The 17,593-nt window shown below is 36.5% G+C and overlaps 1 protein-coding gene across 1 annotated transcript in view; it reads left to right on the top strand.

Annotated features, from left to right (window-relative positions):
* Positions 1 to 4,091: 4,091 nt before the first annotated feature.
* Positions 4,092 to 17,593, top strand: part of LOC114907517 (zinc finger protein 883-like) — a 17,288-nt gene continuing 3,786 nt past the window's right edge. The window contains 3 exon segments of the mRNA XM_029243256.1: positions 4,092 to 4,211; positions 10,940 to 11,567; positions 11,823 to 12,539. Of these exon segments, the coding sequence (XP_029099089.1) occupies positions 4,092 to 4,211; positions 10,940 to 11,567; positions 11,823 to 12,539 (1,465 nt within the window).

The raw sequence follows: 17,593 nt of genomic DNA, 5'->3' as shown, positions 1-17,593 counted from the left end.
AAATTTTGTGAGATACTATACTTGAGGACAGGTATTGTGTGGTTCTGATATTCCTTAGCAGCTTTTTCTTAGGGCTTTGTACAGTGACTGTAGTAAATGCTTGTATCGTTAATAGATTTTTGGTCAGATTTGTTGTACTCCCATCCTCAGAAACTTTTTTAGGCTTTTAAAAATAGGAATGCCCCAACTGGAAATAGAATCACCCAAATAAAATTGAGAAACTGCTTTTAATTAGGAAGAGCATCTCAAATTCTGTATCTACAATTTCTATTCAGAGAAGCCAGGAATCCAGGTATCTATCACATGGGTCTTCTCCACCATAACAGAGACAATAACAGAGGACCTGCAAGAGCAAGAGGATACCTTTTAAATAACTGATCCCTTTAACAGAGCAATTCCATCACTATGCTTCTCTTTACCTTCTCATCCCCAACACCATGAGGTTTTATCTAAGGAAAGACGCATGGACAGAGAGTGATTTTCAAGATTTATTTCACAAAAATACATTCTACAGGATGTAAGCATGTACTCTTTGAAGTCTATCTTCTCCCCTTTGAACATACCAGTGAGCAAGTAGAAGATTGGGAAAAACAAAGATACTAAATCTCCAAGACTATTTCTTATTACTTTGTATTTGGTTTGCAAAGCACGTCATTTTAAGAGATTCGGCCTTAAGTAGAAAGGTAAGATGATAATAAATCAGATTTCCCCTGAAATACCCACAACATAGAAGAATAAAACCAGAAATCACCTAAACATGATGGAACTGGGGGACTTGGTTTACTCCTTCTGTTCCTTCTCAGAACTGCTCTGCTTCCTCCTTAAACTTTATTTCTATTTAGTTTTAGTTGACTGTTAATCAGTGTAAGTTCAAATACAACTCAAAATATACTCTAGATTGTATGGCACTGCAACAATTACAATACAGCCAAACATTGGCAACAGAAATAGCTTCAATATATTGTACAAAAATTATTTCTCTAAATCTTTAGGTCAATATTTAGTGATAATAAATGGAAAATACAAGTTAAATTTCAACTAACTTCAATTTAAGCTATCCATTGATGGGTTAATGACATTGTGGTTATTTTGGTACAGTTCTAACAACTGGTATTTTGGGCGGTTTGAGTATGTAAAAGTCAATAATGCTGATTTTCATTTGCAAAATAATTTAGTTAACAAATCTAAGAGACATAACTTCAAATAAAGTACTATATAAAATTTTCATTATAGAATCTATGATTCAACTGTATTTTTAATTTTAAAAATTCTGATTTCATATATTTAATGGGAAATTGTTAAAATGTTATATACAGGGATACTGACTGCAAAAGGGTCTCTAGGAAACTTTCTGTAGAGAGAGATGGGGGTGGTGGTTACTGAAGTGTATACATTTTTCAAGTCATTTACCTGTATACTTAAAAATTATACGTCAACAAATATTTGAAATTTTTTATTTTAATAGCCCATTCAATAATTTCTGTTGTTTCTCTTTCAGGTAATATATTTTTTCTTTAAGATCTGTAACATTCTAAAAAGCTTGTAAAACTGGGTCTTTATTTAAATTTGAAAATCTACAGGATCCAGATTCAAATTCAGCAGCATTCATTTCTCTTTTTCTCTCTATACACATATCACATGCACACATATATGTATATACATATTTCCATCTCTTGCTGCATCATTGAATATCATAAAATTTAATCATGCCTATTTTATTTTGACAATGATTTTCTAGTTTTTAATTTTCCCAGATAGTATTCCTTGTACTTTTCTTATTTTGCTTTATTTGAATGTCCATGGCAGTTTTTATTGAGGTCCTAGATACTTAATTATGAGTTCCATTTGACTCTCTCTTAACTGTTCCCAATTTCCTTGAGATGCTCCTGTGTCATTTGCCAGGCTGTGGTCTCAGCAACATTACATTACTAACTCGTTTAATCTTCACAACCGCCTTAGGAACCACTAAGGAACAATCTTCAAAATGTACCACGGGAGAATGCCATACCTTGTGAAGCTCTCAAATTCTGTCCATTATTAATCAAAATATATGAGAGACTTGCTTAGATATAAGAATCTAGAAATGTAGAGAGCCAATCCCCTAAATCCACTGATGGTGGTTTTCTCAGGGTTGTCCATTTAGGAAGGAACTGAAGACATTTTAAGTGATGCTGACAAAACAACACTTATTCAGTTCCAGGCACTGTGCTTTTCTGTGCATTACTGATTTCTCACAATAACTGATATGCTTCTCAGTGTGAGGCCCCTTAACATTCATCACTGCTAGAATGAACAACAAAAAACATCAAGGTCATACCTTACCAAGGGATGGCACCTAATTTATTTTCCATTTTAAATATGAAGGTATTGGATCTCAGAGATATTGTCATGCATGGATAAATAGTATACAGAAGTCTATACAAAATCAGGCAGATGAGCTAGATTGTACACACAAACATACATATCCAGAAAGTACAGTGACGTAGAGTAGGAAAAGAACTGGACTGGGATTAGATAAGGACTCTAATTGTAGTTTTGCCATTTGCTATTTGTGAAACGTTAAGCAAGTAACATCTTGGGGCTGTTTCTTTGCATTTGGAAAGTAGTTGGGCGCAAAACACAGCAATTAAGAATATGAGTTCTTGTAGCCAAACCGTATGGGTGACTTTGGGTGAGTTACTTATCCTCTCTGAATCTGTTTCCTCATCTGTAATCTGTAAAATGAGGAAACAGATTACATAAATCATTAACTATTTGATTACAATGTGCCAGTCTCTGAGCTTATGTTCTGAAGTAAAATGTGTTAAAATATATCTGATAAGGGCTAACAGAGATAAACTTATAGTCCAACAAAATTAGATTTATTCACTTGCTACCACAAGGTCACCAGGAGAACCATGGAGCATCTCACAAAGGATGAACCAGGGTTATTGTAGCATTTTAACAGGCTCATTGCAAGGCAGGTTTGGATTAAAAAATGGACTCCAGGTCCTCTCTCTTTAGAAATCTCAAAGTTATGGTAAATGTGATATGTTGTGTCTGAAAATGCTGTATCTGAACCTCTGCACCTGGCTTGGAAATAGAGATTGTTTTTCTTTCAAAGAGGGCTCTGATCTTCCAGGCAAGAGTGAGACGTTCATTTTTCCTGATAGGATGTCAAATAGTTTGACAGTCTGTGATTTTAGCAAGCAACACTTCTCAGTATTTTTTTTTGAAGTGGGAGTAGCAAGGCAAAGATGGGGATGTCGCGTTGGTAAGAAAGTGGTATTTAAAGAGGACCATTATGACACTTTACAGCTGCAGTATGATTTGGGGGAAAGATTGTTTGCTATTAACTTTGCAGCAGGCTTTATCAGTGTCATCTGAGTCTGGTTAATGGCAGGGCTGATTTTTGCTTTTTCAGATGAGATAATACATATAAAGTGTAAGAGTGCCTGGCACACAGTATGTGCTTAATAATCACTGGCTATTGTTATTATAAAATAAAGGAGACTGCTTTTCCTATGACACTAATTTTTAATTAGTGGTTTAATGTAAGTCGTAAAAAGTTAATAGGAATCTGCCTTTGTCCTTTGCTTACTATAGAACAGTGAATGCTGTAATTTGGAAGAACTTTGTTTCATGCAAATTATTCACGTAAATCCCAGTCATCGTGGAGGTGTCACATAAATCAGGACCATACTGGGAAAACTCCAGGCGAGCGATGCTCTCCAGTGGCCACGCCTAGTTCTGCCCAATTAGGATTACAGGGGTCGAATCTAGACACGCCCCTGCCCCTGAATCAGAGCAGTCGCAGACTTGCTGGGAAATGTACTCGTTGGAGGGAGAACGGGTTCAAGGGACTGCTAGAGGCGCGCAAGCGTAGTTCTGGGACGGGGGAACACTGTCAGTGCTCCCAGCTGCGAGCTGTCTGGGGTTCCCCTACGCGGGACAAGTGGGTCAAGCCTCGCAGAGTCTGAAGCTTCGCTGGGGGTAGGCCTTGCTCTTTCAGAAGTGGGGGCGGAGGTTCACCTTTTTACCTGTGGCTGTCGCTAACCCTTGAAGGGCCCCGGGGGAAACCAGGACGCTCCCTCTTGGCCATCGGACTTGCGATGTGTCTCCGCGGAAACTCGAGCCAGCTCGGGGGCCGTGCAAGATCGGGGTTTCAGGAACCCCGGGATTGCGACGGCTTCTGGGCGTTGGAGCCTGGCGCTAAGGGGACCATCCAGAGAGTGACAGCAGCTGGCGGGCGCTGGTGATAAAATACAAGCCCCTGCCTGGCCTCCAGATGTCAGAAAGAGGTAGGTGCGCGAGAGGGAGGGGCAGAGGCGAATTCTCTAAGAGCCTCAAACTGGATAAGAGAAAGCCCCCTAGCCCGGACCAGGGACTCATCTGGTGGAGGCCCAGGGTCACTAAGGAAACAGAGCCAACGATAATACAGAGAACAGAGCCTTCGTGATGTCACAGCAGCCAGAGCACTGCAAGGTGGAGGCGACGACTTTGCATTAAAAAAGAGGTAAGAAATCGATGAGATCGAGTGTGAGAGAGATCTGTAGACTGAATTTGAGGAAAGGTAGGTTTCCTTTTCCTCACCTTGATGGGTGAGAGGAGAACACAGGGGCAGGAGCTTTGTGTGAGAAGGTGGGGAGAAAACCTCCGGGCCTGCGTGGTGGGGTCTGTATGAGAGGGGATGCTTGAAGCCTCGACCAAAATAAAATCACTCCTTGTGTTGCCTCGAGTAACCCCATTTTTCCACGCCAGTCTTTTATCCATCATGGCACAGAGAAAACGGCCTGGTTTAGTTAGTTTTGTAATTATCATACAGTAAAATCTATCTGAGAGGGGCGTACGGTTCTACACCATTAACCCCTGGAAGTCACTGATTATTCACGATCTCTGTAGTTTTATCTTTTCCAGAATGTCTTGAATGGAATCATACATTACATAACATTTTGAGACTGGCTTCCGTCATTCAGCACAATGCCTTTGAGGTTCATCTATCTTGTGTGTGTCAGCTCCTTCTTGTTGCTCAGTAATATTCCACTAAATAGATATACCACAGTTTTGTTTGTTTTTTAAATCAATTCACCTGTTGATGGACATTTGAATTTTTCCAGTTTTTGGTAATTATGAATGATGCTGACCTAAGTGTTCATGCACAGGTTTTTGTGTGAAAATAGTTTTCATTAAGCCTGGTGTTTGAAGGCAAACAAGTCTGAATTTGAATCCTAGCTTGGAGACTTATTGACTGTGTGGTGACTTTGCACAAGTTATTTAACTTTGATGAGTACCTTCATCAGGATGTTGTGAGGTTAAATGATGCAATATATGTCAGTGGCTCTCAAATCTTTCAGACTGAACAGTCCCTTTTTATAAAAAATATTTTGTAATGCTTTCATTTCTATCCTGAAATAAAGTTTATTAAATTAGTAAAATTAACCTACATACTTTTAAAAGCTATATAATGCTCCAACTCTAAAATAGAGGAGAAATAAAAAAGGAACACACTGCATCTCAGACTGATAAAATATCCAAATATTAGTAAAATTCAGAAAAAGTACCTTGATTTAGACTGTAGTTACCTTTAGAGAAAAATCATTGTATATTAGCACTGGAAAAACAAACACAAAACTCTGTAGTCGTGTGTAAAAAAGAGTTAGGTTCTAGGCTCTGCTAATTGTCAACAGATTTACACCCATGTGAATGTCCTGCAGGACATTTGAAAATTGTATGGAACTATCGCATGCTGAAGGGCATCTAGCTTCCTGGCTCTTACACATTAAATGCTAGTAGGGGCCCTTTCCTCCAGTCATTATATGGGCCAGTTCCTGCTCATTGAGATCCTGAATTATGTGAAATATTCAGTATATTTACTAGCTCATGGCAGCTGCAAGCAGCAACGTTCTGAACCTCCAAGAGGAAATTCTCATTGCTTGGTAATTTGGGGACTGGCTCAACAATTTCACCTTCTTCTAAACCAGTGCTTCTCAAACTTGAGTGTGCATCAGAATCACCTGAAGGATTCGTTAAAACACAGATTACTAAGACCATTGCCAGTTTTTATTCAGTAGGTCTGGGGTGGGACTTAAGAGTTTGCATTCCTGGCAAGTTTCAGAGTGATTTCCAGACTGCTGGTCTAGGGACCACATTTTGAAAAGCAGTGTTCCAAACCTCTCCCTTCAAATGTTCAAATTTAGTGGGTCTTTAAAATTTTTTAATCTTGCTTAATCCCTACAAAATTCTGTAAAACAAGGGGAACAGTTACTGTTAACCCTATTATTTTGTTACTGAAGAAACCAAGACTCAAATTGACTTGCTTAATACTTTTACAGCATTTTACTCAGATATTAGAATCCAGGGTCCTTTATCCCCAGCTGAGTGGTTTTTTTCCATTAAATAACACTGCCTATGATAATAAAGCCAGTATGTCCTATACTGTAAGAATTTAACAAGCAAGTTCTCCCATATCCTTGAAGAATAAGGGAGATGGCATTCCAGTTGTCCCTCGGTATCCACAAGGGACTGGTTCCATGACCCCCGTGTCTACCAAAATCTTGGTATGTTCAAGTCTTTTCTGTAAAATTGTTCAGTATAGTTGGCCCTCAGTAAACGTGGGTTCTGCACGCATGGATTAAACCAACCTCAGATCCCGGGGGCTGGCTGTATTTTACACCACATAATGATCCATTCCTCATTTCTTACACTCTCCTAGCTTACTACTCTCTCCAGGTACACTGGCCTCCCATTCTTCCCATAGCATCCTGAAGTTATTCCCACCTCAGGATTCTGATGTAGAGATCTTGTACTTGCTGTTCTCTGAGTCTGTCCTCAGATATCTTCATGGCTCACTCCCTCTTTTTACTCAGGTCTGATCAAATGTTTCCTCCCATAAAAATTTTCCTTGGCCATCCTATCTACAATAAAGATCCTCTTTATTCCTTATCCCCTTACCTTACTCTTTTGATAGAATTTTTCGCTACCTGTGCTTGTATATGTATCTTTATCTATCTATCTATCTGTCTGTCTGTCTATTTATGCTGCCCCTTTTTTTGTGTGTGAACATAAGTTTTCAATCCATTTGAGTAAATATCAAGGAGCACAATTGCTGGATCATATGGTAAGAGTATGTTTAGTTTTGTAAGAAACTGTCAAACTGTCTTCCAAAGTGGCTGTACGTTTTGCATTCCCACCAGCAGTGAATGGAGTTTCTATTACTCCACATCTTCCCCAGAATTTGTTTTTGTAAGTGTTCCAGATTTTGGCCATTCTGGTAGATGTGTAGTGTTATCTATTTGTTTTAATTTGCATTTCCCTGATGACATATCATGGTGGAACATTTTTCATATGCTTATTTGCCATTTGTGTATCTTTGGGGAGGTGTCTGTTAAAATCTTGGGTCCATTTTTTTAACAAAGTTGTTTTCTTATTGCTGAGGTCTGAGTTCTTTGTATATTTTGGATAACAATCTTTTATTAGATGTGTCTTTTGAAAATATTTTCTTCTAGTCTGTGGCTTGTCTTCTAATTCTCTTGATATTGTCTTTTGCAGAGCAGATGTTTTTAATTTTAATGAAGTCCAGCTTAATAATTATTTCTTTCATGGATCACTTTGTATCTAAAAAGGCATCATCATACCCAATATTATCTAGGTTTTCTCCGATGTTACCTCATAAGAGTTTTATAGTTTTGTATTTTACATTTGTGTCTATGATCCATTCTGAGTTTTTGTGAAGGATGTAAAGTCTGTGTCTAGGTTAATTTTTTTTCATGTGGCTATCCAGTTGTTCCAGTGCTATTTGTTGAGAATTCATCTCTGCTCCATTGTGTTGCATTTGCTCCCTTGTCAAAGATCAGTTGACTATATTTATGTGGGTCTATTTTGGGCTCTTTATTCTGTTCCATCGATCTATTTGTCTATTCTTTTACCAATTATTTTACCATGCTGTCTTGATTACTGTAGTTCTATAGTAAGTCTTGAAGTTGGGTATTGTCAATCCTCCAACTTAGTTCTTCACTTTCAATATTGTGTTGGCTATTCTGAGTCTTGTCCCTTTCCATATAAGCTTTAGAATCAGTTTGTTTATATTCATAATATAAGTTGGGATTTTGATTAGGATTGCACTGACTCTATAAATCAAGTTGAAAAGAACTGACATCTTGACAATACTGAGTCTTCTTATCCATGAGTATGGTATATCTCTCCATTTATTTATTTCTTTGATTTCATTCACCAAAATTTTGTAGTTTTCCTCATATAGGTCTTATATATTTTTTGTTAGATTTATACCAAAGTATTTTATTCTTTTCAGTGCTAATATAAATGGTATTGTGTTTTTAATTTCAAACTCCACTTGCTCATTGTTTGTATATAGGAAAGCAATTGGCTTTTGTGTATGAACTTTGTATCTTGCAATCCTGCTATAATCTCTTATGAGTTCTAAGAGTTTTTGTTGATTCTTTTGGATTTTTTACAAAGATGATCATGTTATCTGTGAATGAAGACAGTTTTATTTCTTCTTTTCCAGTCTGTATACCATTATTTCCTTTTCTTGTCTTATCGCATTACCAAAGACTTCTAGTACATTTTTGAAAAAGAGAGGTGAGAGTGGACATCCTGTCCTTGTAACTCATCATAGTGGAAAAGCTTCAAGCCTCTCACTATTAAGTATGATGTTAGCTGAAGATTTTTAAAAAATAGTCTTAGCAAGTTGAGAAGGTTCCCCTCCATTCCTAGTTTACTGAGAGTTTTTACCATGAATGTTGTTGGATTTTTTTCAAGTGCTTTTTCTGCATCTATTGATGTGATCATATAATTTCTCTTTTTTAGTCTGTTGATGTAATGGATAACATTAATTGAAACTAGCCTCACATAGCTACTTTCTAAGTGTTCTAAGTGCTTTACATATTAACGTATTTACATATTTGTTACATATTAATTTATCTAATCCTTGTGATAAGCCTGAGTTGTAGGACTTGTTATTGTCCCTAAAATATGGGCTTCTTATTTATTTGTGTTTTGATTTTTGGATGAAAGTAATAAAGAAGTTTCAAATAAAAGATTGGAAAGATATAAATAAAAAGGAAGTTAAGCTGAAAGTTAATTTCAAACTAGACTTTAGGTGGGGGGAGGGGGGTTCCCTGGTGGCCTAGTGGTTAGGATTCTGGGCTTTCATTGCCATTCCCCAAGTTCAGTCCCTGGTCAGGGAACTGAGATCCCGCAAGCTGCCCAGTGCAGGGGGAAAAAAATTATATATCTATAATATATAAAATTATTAAAAATGTAAGATATATTGACAAGCATGCAATGATCATATGCCTTTCATACTACTGGACAAAATCAAACAAGCAAAAAATAAAGATGAGGAATGTCTGGATAATTCATTAAAGTTGATTTTGTACCTCTACAAATGGAAAATACATTTTCTACTATAAAGTCCAGTAAGAATTATGAAGTTAATCATGTATATTAGGCAACCAAGAAAACCCTAATAAAGTTGCAGATTTTCAAGTTCAGTTATCTGAATCTCATCCTCATTTTAGTCTTAGCCTCTTTATTTATGTACTTCCATCTACTGTGCATCCTTTCTTTTATATCAATCCTCATGGCAGGTATTTACACAGTTCCACAGGATAATACACAAAAGAACATTGTTTATGCTAATAGCTATGTATTTAGTTGAATTATTTGTAATATTCATGATCTTGATATAAAATTTCCTTTAAAATGCAAGTAATTTTTGAAGCAAGTCAATTAATATTAAAAGTGGTTGTTAATGTTGCTCTTTTAATGATCACACAATCACTTCTTGACTATAATTTCTGTTTATCTTTCACCACTGTGTTGCAAATATGCTTATGAAGGGCATTTCTACTTTTCTTTCAGAAAGAATCTGATTATCTTTTCCTAGCCCTCTTTTATTTTCTCCGATAAAATTGATTGAGTTCACTGTCCTTTATGAAACCATCTTTTCATGCTGTGCATGACAGTGTAAAGCTCTGACGCACCTAAATTTCCAGCTACTCCATGGGTTCCTTCATGGTTTCTGAAGGAAACTGAAGGAACTGAACTGTAAACTGAAATTTGTTTCAGTTTACAGGTTGACTATCCCTCTTAGCATTTATGCCTGTAATTATTTTAAAAGGAGATACACAATATCAAACATTATTCTTCCAAGTATTAGGATAGTGGCTTTATCTCAACTTTTGCTTTAAGTAATTTCTAGGGCTTAGTTTAAAAAAAAAAGTGGACAAACTAATTTTTAAAAACTGCTATCATTGTGGCATTCTCATAAAAAAAAATCACCAAACGTTCCTCATGCATATTCTATATGTCAGATACTGTGTTAGGAATTGACAATTCAAAGGTTAAAGACTTTAGTTTATGATTTCCAGAAGCTCAAAGTCTAGTAAAAAAAGACTTATTAGTTCTGTGATGGAGAGTATGCTGACACAACATGGGGACCAGTCGTGAAGAAGGTGGACTCTCTCACCCAGCTGACTGGGTTGGGTCCTGGCTCTGCCACTAACTAGCTCTGTAGCCTTGAGCAAATGTCTAATCTCTCTAAACGAGCACTGACCAATAAAACTATAATACAAGCCACATATATAATTTAAAATTTTCTAGTAGGTTTTTTGTTTTTGTTTTTGATGCACTGCACGGCATATGAGATCTCAGTTTTCTGACCAGGGATTGAACCTGCGCCCCCTGCATTGGAAGCACAGAGTCTTAACCACTGGACAACCAGGGAAGTCCTACTATAGAAGAGCATTGCCATGAATGTGGTACACATGGAAAAATGTTCAAACAAAACTCAGATTTAATTATACAAAGTAAATGTGATGTAAAGAAACCTTATAAATATAGTGAATGTGGGAAAACCTTCAGAGACTACACTACTCTCATTCAACATCAAACAAGTCATACTGGAGAATGACCCTTTAAATATAATGAATGTGAAAAGAGATTTAACCAGAGTTCCCATTTAACAAACCATGAGAAGACTCATACTGGAGAAAAGCCCTACAAATGCAATGAATGTAGGAAGGCCTTCAGTTATTGCTCAGTCCTTATTCAACATCAGAGAATTCATAGTGGGGAAAGACCTTACGAGTGTACTGAATGTGGCAAGACATTCAGTCGTAGTACATAACTTACTCAGCATCAAAGAATTCATACTAGTGATAAACCATATAAATGTCTTGAATGTGGAAAGGCTTTTAACCAGAGCACACATCTTACTCTACAACAAAGAATTCATACTGGAGAGAAACCTTATGAATGCAATGAATGTGGTAAAACCTTTAGTCAGAGTGCACATCTTACTCAACATCAAAGAATTCATATAGGAGAAAAGCCCTATGAATGTAACGAATGTGGGAAAGCCTTCAGTGATCACTCAGCTCTTACCCGACATCATATTGTCCATACTGGAGAGAAACTTTTTGAATGTAATGACTGTGGGAAAGCTTTCAGTTACTGTTCAGACCTCGTTCAACATCAGAGAATGCATACTGGAGAGGAATTATACAAATGCAATGAATGTGGGAATGCCTTTAATGATTGTTCAGCCCTTATTCAGCATCAAAGGACTCACACTGGAGAGAAAGAAGCCTTATGAGTGTAATGAATATGGGAAAACCTTTGGTAACTACTCAGCTCTTATTTGACATCAAAGAACTCATACTGGAGAGAAGCCATATGAAAGTAAGGAATGTGGGAAAGCCTTCAGCAGAAGTATGTACCTTACTCAACATCAGAGAAGTCATAGAGGAGATAAACCATATAAATGTAATGAATGTGGGAAAACTTTTACCCAGAGTTCATTTCTTACACAACACTGAGGGTTCATACTGGAGAAAAACCTTACAAATGTAATGAATGTGGGAAAGCTTTTAGTGACCGCTCAGGGCATATTCAGCATCAGAGAACCCACACTGGAGAGAAGTGCTATGAGTGTAACAATTGTGGGAAAGCTTTCAGTTTCTGTTCAGCCCTTATTCAGCACAAGAGAATTCATACTGGAGAGAAGCCCTTTAAATGCAATGACTGTGGAAAAGCCTTCAGTGATTGGTCAGCACTTATTCAATATCAGAGAACTCACACTGGAGAGAAAGCTTATAAATGTAATGTATGTGGAAAAGCTTTCAGTCAGAGTACAAACCTCACAAATCACCAGGAAACTCATACCATTGAAAAATCTTATAAATGCAATGAATGTGGAAAAGCCATTAGTTACTGTTCAGGCCTTATTCAACATCAGATCATTCATACTGCAGTGAAACCTTATGAATGCAATAAATGTGGCAAAGCCTTCAGCCAGAAGACAGACCTTAAAAAACACCAGAAAACTCATACTAAAGAAAAACTCTACAAATGTAATGAATGTGGGAAAGCCTTTAGCCAGAACACATATCTTACAAAACACCAGAAAATTCATAGTGGAGAGAAGGCAAATATACATACTGAGTGTAGGAAAACCTTTAGACAAAACTCTTCTTTTGTTCAACATGAAAAGCTTCACACTGGAGAGAAATCCTCTGAATGCCTTGGGAACTTGGCTAGTATGGAGACCTTCCCCAGGAAAACAGAAAGAAGATCTTGAAAACTGTCAATTTCAGGACTTCCCTGGTGGTGCAGTGGTTAAGAATCCACCCGCCAATGCAGGAGACACAGGTTCGACCCCTGGTCCAGGAAGATTCCATATGCCATGGAGCAGCTAAGCCTGTGCACCACAACTACTGAGCCCATGTGCCACAACTACTGAAGCCCGCACACCTAGAGCCTGTGCTGCGCAGCAAGAGAAGCCACTGCAATGAGAAGCCCATGAACCACAACAAATAGTAGCCGCCACTCGCCGCAACTAGAGAAAGCCCAAGCACAGCAACGAAGACCCAACGCAGCCAAAAACAAAACAAACAAACAAAAAAACCTGTCAACTTCCTAGGGTGACCACATAGTTCAGTGGAAAGAGCACATGTCTGGGTTTTGGAAGTCCTGGATTCTAATCTCAGCTCTATTACTAACTAGGTCTATTCGTTATTTTGAGGTAAGTTGCTTTACCTCTTTAAACTTTGATTCACTTACCTGAAAATTTGGACAGCCTGATTAATTTATATTTAAGGTCCATATTTATTGTTTTTATTACTAATGCAGACTTCTGTAGATGTGGTTCTTAAATTGTGATTATTTACTCTACATCAAGTGTGATTCAGTGAGGATACAGACCATATGCCATATATACTATATATTACCCTTGTATTTTTTCTCCAAAATGCAACATATTATGAATATTGAAGAATATTGAGATAAAATAGTATAAATTCCTTGATTTATTTCAGTAAGAACATTGGGATCTTTTCTTAAGGATATGATGTTGGATAAAACCCCAGCAAAGAATGAATCGAACTGTTGGTATATAAAGCTAGCTTTCGGGACTTTCCTGGTGGTGCAGTGGTTAAGAATATGCCTGTCAATGCAGGGGACACAGGTTCCATCCCTGGTCTTGGAAGTTCCCACATGCTGCAGAGCAACTAAGCCCGTGTGCCACAACTACTGAGCCTGTGCTCTAGACCCTGAGAGCCATGACTACTGAAGCCCGGGTGCCTAGAGCCCGTGCTCTGAAACAAGAGAAGCCACCACAAAGAGAAGACTGTGCACCGCAATGAAGAGTAGCCCCCACTCGCCACAACTAGAGAAAGCCCACGCGCAGCAACAAAGACCCAACACAGCCAAAAATAAATAAATACATTTATTTAAAAAATAATAAAATAAAGCTAGCTTTCCTAGAATTTATTCAAACTTAATCTTGCAATGTAACTTTCTCTACTAAATTGAGTAGTGTTGCCATCATCTCCCAGATGAAAAGGAACTAGAAATATGTCTTGGGCAGATTACCAAGAAAAGATGAAATTGGGAAGTTCATTTGTTATTTACACACCTATATATGTAAGGGTCATCTGAATGAGAATACATTTTGAGTTTCAGAACATCTAGAAAAGTCCGTTGGTCTGTTGTCTGACTTCTTCCTGTGGTTATAGAGACAATGGCCTGAAAATACGAAGATTTACCTCAGAATCCTGTGATTTTAAATTCACTACCTAGGGACAGAAAAAAATCCACTTATGGAACTTATCCAGTACGTGGTTTTGGAGAGTAGTCCAGACTTTCAAAGTTTGGTGTTTGTTTTGGTGTCCAAGAAGACTGTTCACACAAAGCATAAACTGTAATGGACTTGCTACAAAAGCTTTGGGAAAACCTGGACTTAAGGCGGCAGTGTTTAAGCTTTTCTGAATTTATGTATCCTTTTAAGAACCTATGAAAGTCGCAGACTTTCTCACCAGAAAAATGCATGACACGTTCACACAATTTTGTAAGCACTTACAAAATAAAGTTAATAGTACTACAAATACATATACACTATACTATCAATAATTTGAAAATGTAATGGAAAAGAGATTTTATTCACAATAGCTATAGAAACAAAAAATATTTAGGAATGAATTTAGTAAGAAATAGGCAAAACCAAAAAAAATTTGAGCAGTCTGCACATTCTCTTGAGAAATAGCTCATTTGAGGGAATTGGTATGGAAAATGGTTAAGGGCACCAATTTCTCAACCTATCAGTTGTGTAACTTTTGGTCAGAGCATATAAATTCTCAGAGTTAGTTCCTTCATCTGTAAAATAATGACAAGGTTACCTGTCAAGAGTTACCTTAAGGATTAAATGAGATGATATATAAATGTGCCAGACACTTTGTGGGAAGTTTACTATTGTAATTATATAACATATATAATATTATATGTTATTAATTATATAATATAACATACTGTAATATATAGTATACAATATACCATAATAGTTATTACAGTAAGCTATTATAGTATACTGTACATATTATATCATAACTTATGTGAACTATTTTATTATGCTGTGACCTCAATGATGGCATAAATTATTTAGTCAGTCAAAAAATGGTAGACTCAGAAGGAGTAGGAGATATCCTTTCTATTGAACAATAATAATAGTACCTAATGGCCCTGAAACCAAAATTGACTGGAAATGTAACTTGCCGAAGGACATTTTTTAAAGTCAGTTTTATTGGGGTATACTTGAATCAATAATTTAAAATCTTCCCACAAAAAAGGCTCTAGACACTGATAGATTTACCAGTGGATTCTGTCAAACAGTAAAGAAAGAACAGTTCCATGCTTCCAGAGAGTAAGAGAGTCTGCTCTTCCCAACTCATTCTGTGTCTAGCATAGCCTTCATACAGAAGTCTGAAAAGGACAATATTTAGAAAGGAAAATTCCAAGCCAGTCTCATTCATGATCATAGATACAAAACTCTTGAACAAACTATTGACCCACTGTCTATCAACGTAAGTGTGAAAGATAATACAGCACTACCAAGTTGGATTTATCCAAAGAATGAAAGTTGGCTGAAGATTATAGAATCAATCCACATTAATTCATCCCACTGAAAGATCAAAGAAGGGAATTCCCTGGGGGTCCAGTGGTTAGGACTCCACACTTCCATTGCAGGCATCTCAGGTTCGATCCCTAGTAGGGGAACTAGGATCCCACAGGCTGCACAGCTATAAAAAAATATATAAAAAATAAAGGAATATTAACATTATTTTTAAAAATCAAAGGAGAAACACATATGATCATCTCAATGGATGCAGAAAAGGTTTTGATAAAATTCAACATACATTCACCAGTAATAATAATACTTCTAAGCAAACTACAAATAGAGAAGAACTTCTTTTGTTTGAAAAAGAACATGTATAAAAAGCTAAGGGCAGCATCACACTTACGGTGAAATTGTGAAAGCTATCTCAGCTATCTCAGAGTAGTAAGGCCACTACCACTCAATGCTGTACTGTAGGTCCTAGCCAGTGCTGCAAAGCAAGGCAAACAAAAGAGAGAATTGTAATGAAGAGATAAAATTCTTATTATTTAGAGTTATTACTTCAGTATGCAGAAAATTTTAAATCCTCATAAATAATTAAAATCAGTAAGAGATTTAGCAAGATTGCGGGATACAAAATAAATTGTTTTTCTATGAATTCTAACATTAAACTTAAAATGGCATTAATATCAAATACACAGGAATAAATTTAAGAAACAATGTAAAATTCTTCATAGGAAAAATAAAACTCTATTGAGTGGCATTAAATAAGACCTAGATAACTGAAGTTACATATTATGTTTATAGATTGTAAAATAATACAATATTGTAAAAATATTTACTCTTCTAAAATTGATTAATAGATTAATGTAATTCCAATTAAAATCTCAACATTTTGTTGAATTTAATAAGATCTTTCTAAATATTTGGGAATGCAAAGAGCCAAGAACAGCTAAAAAAGTCAAGAAAAAGGAAGAAGAAGAGAAAGAGGAGGAAGGGGACACTTTCTCAACCATACCCGAAAACTTCCTTTAAAGACTTATCAACTCAGACAGAGTGGTATTGATGCAAGGATAGACAAATGGACCAACGGAACAGAAAAAAAAAGAACACATCTGGTATGTAATAAACAGGACCCTGTAGAAGAGTAAGGAAAGGAAGGACTTTTCAATTAATTGTGCTGGCATAATTAGATCTCTATATGGAAAATATACACCATACATAAAAATTAATTCAGCTGCATTAATTAATTTGCTGAAATGTAAAAGGCAAAAGTATAAAGCATTTAGAAGAGAATATTTCAAAATCCTGGAGGACTTTGAGATAGGAGAGGGTTTCTAAAGGAATAAGACACAACAGCACTAAACATAAGGGGAAATTAGATAAATTTAAGTGAAATGAAGAACTCTGTTAATCCAAAAAAAAAACACTATAAAATAATGAAACACAGAATGGGAGAAGATATTTCCAATATAAATTACCAACAGGAGTAGCATGAAAATATGGTATAAAGAACTTTTATGAGTTCATGACTCTATGAAGTCTATGACTTCTTGAGAGAGTGAGACAGGCAGAAGACGTTTGTCTTTTATTTAGCTTGAGATGTCAAACACAGCGTCACTTTGGCTTCATTCTGTTTCTTAGAAGCGAGTCACTAAGTCCAGCCCATAGTCAAGGAGAAGGCAATCAGACTCCACCTTTTGATAAGAGGAATGCCAAAGAATTTGTGGAAATATATATATTTTAAAACCACAGCAACCAACTTTATTAGAAATTAGGAAAATGCAAGTTATCCTATAATTAAATACTACTGATCTTCCACCAGAATTACTAAAATTAATATGACAAGAAGTACTATTTGGCAAGGATGTGACGTAATAAGAACTTTCATCACCACTATTGTCTAAACTGATACAACTACTTTAGAAAACAGTTGGACTCTATCTAGTAAGTTGAAGATATACATACCCTATTATCCTAAACATACACCCAAGAGAAATATGTGCACAAGGAGATTCATATAAGAATGTTCATAGTAGTATTGTTTGTATAGCCAAGAACTGGAAACAACCTGAATGAACCTTTACAGTAAATTTGACACATAATGTTGAATACTATTCAACAATTGACAACGAACAGATCAGAGCTACACACAAACATATGGATGAATCTTACAAGCATAATTTTGTGAAAAGAAGACACAAA

Source organism: Monodon monoceros, unplaced genomic scaffold (genome assembly GCF_005190385.1).
Source record: "Monodon monoceros isolate NGI ecotype Baffin Bay Population unplaced genomic scaffold, NGI_Narwhal_1 Super_Scaffold_3, whole genome shotgun sequence".
NCBI classification, from domain to species: domain Eukaryota; kingdom Metazoa; phylum Chordata; class Mammalia; order Artiodactyla; family Monodontidae; genus Monodon; species Monodon monoceros.
Note: the sequence above shows the minus strand (reverse complement) of the source record. Positions and strands in the feature narration are given on the sequence as shown.